This window comes from Mastigoproctus giganteus, chromosome 1 (assembly GCF_048544385.1).
Source record: "Mastigoproctus giganteus isolate SK-2022 chromosome 1, ASM4854438v1, whole genome shotgun sequence".
NCBI classification, from domain to species: domain Eukaryota; kingdom Metazoa; phylum Arthropoda; class Arachnida; order Uropygi; family Thelyphonidae; genus Mastigoproctus; species Mastigoproctus giganteus.
In genome coordinates, this window is record NC_143575.1 from 101,066,161 (window position 1) to 101,072,160 (window position 6,000).

General features: G+C 35.7%; 1 protein-coding gene across 1 annotated transcript in view; it reads left to right on the top strand.

The window, feature by feature from the left end:
- The window catches only part of LOC150091058 (uncharacterized), a 51,236-nt gene extending 46,342 nt beyond the window's left edge, over positions 1 to 4,894 (top strand). Inside the window, exons 3-4 of the mRNA XM_090381481.1 lie at positions 470 to 596; positions 4,087 to 4,894. Of these exons, the coding sequence (XP_090237607.1) occupies positions 470 to 596; positions 4,087 to 4,883 (924 nt within the window). The 3' untranslated portion in view covers positions 4,884 to 4,894. The remainder of the gene's footprint in view (positions 1 to 469; positions 597 to 4,086) is intronic.
- The last annotated feature ends 1,106 nt before the right edge of the window (positions 4,895 to 6,000 follow it).

The window sequence follows — 6,000 nt, forward strand, 5'->3', positions numbered from 1 at the left end:
AAACTTTGAAATTGGAAAAACAAAATAAGCGTTTTACATCAAGAAATTTAGCCAGGTTGCTTTAAACAGAAATAAGAGGGAAAATTACAGAATGAAATGGCAACCTTGGACACCTGGTGTGACATCCTTGGTTGCAGTCGTGACAAAGCATCACATGAAATACAATTTTTGTCCATTTGAAGTTATGGCCCTTAAAGTTCAATGAGTAAATTATCTTAATAGAGAGAGGGATTCTGCAATTCAAAAGATAGAGGTCTTATCGCGTAGATGTTCTTCTTTTCAACCCGTCAGACTGCAATCAATTGCCAAAAAATGAATGACAACATATCGTATTCACTATATAGTAGTAAAATTTCAATTTTACGAAACTCAATTGCTTCCAATATTAATATAATTTTTTGAAAGTTTTTTTTTGAAATTCATAAATGACAGTAGGAAGTGTTTAGTTAGAAAGTTCGTTATTTTTCAGGCGTACTGGTGCGGCTATATGAATTCAGCTTGCAATCCTATTATTTATGCATTTAGAAGTCCTTCTTTTCGTCAAGGGTATAAAGAGATTATGTGTGGCGCTTCACCATATGGAACAGGTACAACTGGTAAGTATTGTCGGTGACCTAATAGAATTTTTGCTGACATTGCTTTTGCTGAAACAATACCTTTCTTGGATATTGACCTAAATAACCAACGTTTAGACAAGTATCTTTGGTGCAAATTGACTTAATACTTTGTAAAGTTCCTTCCGGAAGCGATAAAATCAGACGACGCTAGCTAATTTTAGAAATAAAAGTTTTTATTTTTCTCTTTCTGGTGTAGCTCGAAGAAGCATTAGGTTAACTTATGCCAAATCTCTTCATTCACGCTGTGAAAGCGTCTCACAAAAATACTGTAAATCAGATAAAACAATTGGAACACAAACATAATTGATAATTCTTTCTCTATCACTCAATGAAGTGCACATTTTTTTATACTTTTTTTCCTTGCTGATAACAGTTTTGTAGGCGTCGACAAATTGGGTCCTCCTGGAGAGATTAAGTTTCTGCTTAGTGTTTCTTAAAATTCTACCTACATGCTCTTTTCATTTATATATGCGGGAAAAAGAAAGAAAAAAAAAAGAATTGGGAGAAAGAAAACACCCATGCATGCAATCCATTGAAAAACGTCACTGCCAAAAGGATCCAGTAAAAGTAAGTATAACTTGAGTGCGAATTTACCACCAGCACCTGCAGGGAAAGCCTCCTGCTGCCCCGTCGTTCTGCCGGATATTATGATTATCACTAAACAATATCCAAAACAGGTATCAGCCGAATGATATGAAAAAAATATTCCATGATGTCTGTAGATAAGGACAGCAAACAATATTCGGCAACGGCGTAACGTCAATGCGCTATTGGATTTTAAAACTGAGGTCTCCAAGATCCAGCGTTCTTCCACGATTAACAATTTCTAGGCTCGACTAAAGCAGTCGCAGGGGTTAAAATTCGAGGGTTCAGAAGGGTGTCCTTTGAACTGCTGCAGTTGTCTTCTATGAAAAATAACAATCCTTTAGAATCCACCAATAAGAAGAGAGAATTTTTGTGATAGGTATTCACTTATTTGATAAGACAAATACTAATGAACAAATAACGCTTAGTATCAACCATGAAACTATTTCTATTTGAAAACGATAAGAGCTAGAAGAACCACATATTTCAAATTCATGTGCAGCAACTTTGCAGAGGGATGGAATAATAAAACAAATAAGAACAATTGAAGACAAAAAATAGAATGCTATGAAAATAAAGAAGAAAACGAAATACTGCATAGGCATTTTGAAATGGAGACCCCCTAACAATTGCAATCGCTTTTTTAATATGGTGATTTTTGATTTGGTGGAATCAGCATACAAGGAAAAAACATTCTAGTGCAAGACGCTTAAAAGGTAAATAAGTGGTGGATATGTTCTGTGGTTGGGGTATATGCGATGTCCTTTACTAGGAGGATACGTGCAGTATGGGGTAGTGTCGATAAATATCAAATAACACTGCGGACGACCCCTAGTTTCCTTACAGGTAAAAGCTCTATCGAGCTTTTATACTGTCGAAATTATTGAACATAATAGATTTCTTTTGTTATTGCTAGCGTAATTGTCTCTCATAATGGCTACCACGTGCTTCATATAAATAGCCCAGAACTTTCCTTACATTCATCTGCGAGCTAATTTGATGGTTCCTTATGATTTTAAAGAGCAAACAACCATCGTAAATAGAGAGCTGCAGTTTTATAAGCCTAATTAACTGCATAGAATTAAAAAACTTCGTTCACACGAAAAGTCACATGGAGTACACATGTTGCTTCAGCTGGACTGTGTTTGAACCATTTTCAATGAAGTGGTTCAGAAAAAATAAAATGTGCCGAAAATGCATTAAAAAGGTTGCATAGTATGCATTCTTAATTTTTAGAATTATGAAGGAAATTGTGCACTTTGTGAACACCTACGACAGAAGACATTTTTTACTACATACTCGAGAATACGTATACCTAATTTCATCAGGTATTTAATTTATATTCGTCCCAAAGTAAAACGTCTCTTCAGCTTACCAAGTGTATAGGGCTCCCGCTTTTTACACAGAGTACAAGTCAATTAAAATTCCATATTCGCATAACACTCGAACAAATAATTAGATAACGAAAGGTGAACCTTTGGGTAAAATATGATTGTGTAACTGGAGGTGGCAACTTTGTCCGAAAGTTAATGGTATGGCTTAATGATATCTTGTTAATATCGATACAATCGATTCATTTTTCACAGTAGTCTCCCCTCACTAATTAGAAGAACGAACTCATTCACTGTTGCACATTTCTTTTAAGTGTTAATTCCTAAAACTAATTTGAAATAAATTTAATTTTTCCTAGCAATTCAAACCAAATTCATCGCCTGCAGGCCTCTTTTGTCAATGCATGTGCTACTTCTTTTGCCTTGATGAATTTATTCTGTTTAGAATATCTACGATAGCTGTTCACAAAGTAGTGGCTATCCTGCCGTTCGGCAGCTTGAATCAGTAATGCAGGATACGTATAAAAGGAGACGGATCAGTTCTACAGCATCAGTTTCCTACCTGTTAATAATTATGAGAAAGTTGTTTCCCCTGGATGGAGAAGCGCATACTGCAGGCGCTCTGAGATGTACGCGAAAACGTTCATCTCAGAGTACTCAAGTTCAAAATCCTTGCGTACTCACCCCATTTCATCCTCGAGACATAACTACTTATGGCCTTTTATTTGTTTTAGACGATGAAGGAACCACTCAGAAGTCAATCCTTTCGGACAACAAGATTTACTGAGACTAGTGGATCGTTCATGATCACTCTTCAATAAAACCAGACTACTGATGGTATCAGACTCCTCCCGCTTGTTTGGGATACGTGTGTATAGAAAGCTGGAGATTAAATTAAAGGAATGTAACTACCAAATATTTGTAAAGAGGTTTATATATATATATATATATATATATATATATATAAATCTAACCAGTTAGGAGTTAATAAAAAAGTGATATAGAGAGTATTTTTCTTGGGTTGTCGTCATAATTTAAGAATTTATGTAATATCTTTGTGATAAACAGCTATAAAACTGTGACAGATCTGATCTGTTTGTGGATGCTGGCGAACAGCATGCCAATAAGATGATGATTATTAGTAGTAGTAGTATTTTATATGCATAACAAAAGGAACTGTGCGTACTTCTTTATAAACAGTGGTAAATCTTGTTTATGGAAAAATAATTATCCACTGCTTTTGTCACGAAAAATAGTTTTAGAAAAAGGTTAACACAGAAGCCTTGGATCCCTTGTGTAAAACAGTTAAATAAATATTTCTTTGACTGTCTTATTTTAGTTTAAAACAAAAATTTTATGTAACCATAATTTATAGTAATCTTTATGATTAAATTTGTCTTTTATCAAAATGTCCTCTTAAAGTCCTCTTACAAATAACTCAATTCGGGTTCAGGTATAAGAGGTTTATATACATGGATGTTTCTATAGCTGTATTGCAATGATAGTTCAATAGAAAGTGAATTTTATATCCAACTTTTTTTTATATATTGCAGTTTTCACAAATCCGGCTCTTCGAAAATCTGGAGGCTACGGGTCCTCTCCTGCTATTATGATGTCCGTCGGTAATCATCCAAAAAGACTTTTATTTCAAACGAATTGGTTCAGCCTTCCTTTCATTTCTTTCAACAAGAAAGGAAGTAATGGCAGGATTCACGGGATAAACCAATCCACACATAAAAGTAGTCACCGCAGCACAGCATCAAACGTCAATCAAGAGAACAACTTTCGAACACAGAAGGATTCACATATTCCATCATTTCTCACAATGGAAAAAGCATTGCCTGCGCACCAGAATATGTGTCATCCGATTAGTAACAATATCATCCACGTTGAAAATAACCGCATGCAACATGCTGAAGCACACAAATTCGAAAACAAACCAGCTATCTCTAGAAAACCCTCAAAACTACATCGCGTCATGGTACAACTGGAGCAACATCATCCAAAATCGGGGCCACTTATCAGGCACGATGTAACCCAGTATGCTACCAATGAAGAAAGCAACTGCATCGGTGAAGAAAGTGTGCCAGTTACCTCAAAGGCGAATTTCGTTTCTCATTGGAAACCTCAAAGAGTACTCCACTTGTCTTCTTGGGAGGAAACTCAAGCTAAGTGCAAACGTCGCCAGGCTGAAACTTTCGTGGGCGAACAGTCAACAGCGCAAATAATACGATCAATGTCCCTGGATGCGCTACATCTTCCTGAAGAAATAAGTTTTCTACAGGATAAAACTTATGGAAAAGATAGAATTAAGAAATATCGGCCTAGCTTCCAGAAAAACAAGACTTGAAAAGACTTCTTGAGGACGGTAATTGTATCGAAAGTAATGTACAATATGATAAAGAAAAGAAATGCGAAAATAAAATTTTTAAAAGTATACTATTCTTGAAACTATTAATTAATTAATTAACTTATTTATTAAAGTATGTTTCATTATTTATAATTCAGATCAAGCACGACCTCATTGTGTTTCTTACAGTGAAAATGAGCAAGCACCATCTAAATATGATATTTTTTTAAAATGGGGTTACTTTGGCCAAAAGCCAGCTTTACTCTGGTGATATTGGCTTCATATCATACGACTATGCCTACATAAGTTTCCTTTTATATAGGTATAGTCGATGACTATACCTATATAAAGTCAAATGTGACTTAATATTCTTTTCACTCTCCCGACTTTGACAGATTTCAGTACTTATCGATTATCTGTCCTCCAGTATCGTCACCTCTAGCAGTGAAACTTTCGTCGCTATTAAACTTATGTACGAACTATAAAAGTAAATATACATAAGCATAAATATATACAGTAGTGCTCAAAAAATTGCATCACCTCATTTTTAGGTTGTTTGTCCTTATATCGGCAGCCACTAAGGTGATGCTGGCACGTGACATCACCTAAGAGAGCTTGTTAGAGATGGACGATGCAATAGAGTAACGCTATGAGAGGAACGAAGGGATCCTCTTGCTAAGAAAGGCTTAAGTTCTGCAAATTGCAGCTTCTGAAGACTAGGCACCTGCGAGGGTGATCAGATTGAGGCGTATAAGGCCTTGAACGGTTTGAGCCGGCTCAATGCTTATGGGATTCTACCTCTTGCCCAGATTAATTGCCTGAGGGCACATAAATCTAAATTGAAGACAGTTGAAGAACAGATGTGCGGAAATTTGCCTTTAGCCAGCGGGTAGGTGATTGCTGGAACATCCATCAACATCCATCTGTTGTTATGGAAGTTGATAGCTTAAATAAATTCAAACAAGAAATGGACAAAATTTTTAGAGCGATTGGATGGGTGAAATCGGAAGTGTTTTTAGGCTGATTCTGTATAAGCTTGTTTTCTTGAATCATGGGGCTCTACTAATGCTATTACAAAACATGATATATTGCCAAATTCCACAGAAATCGGTGAATT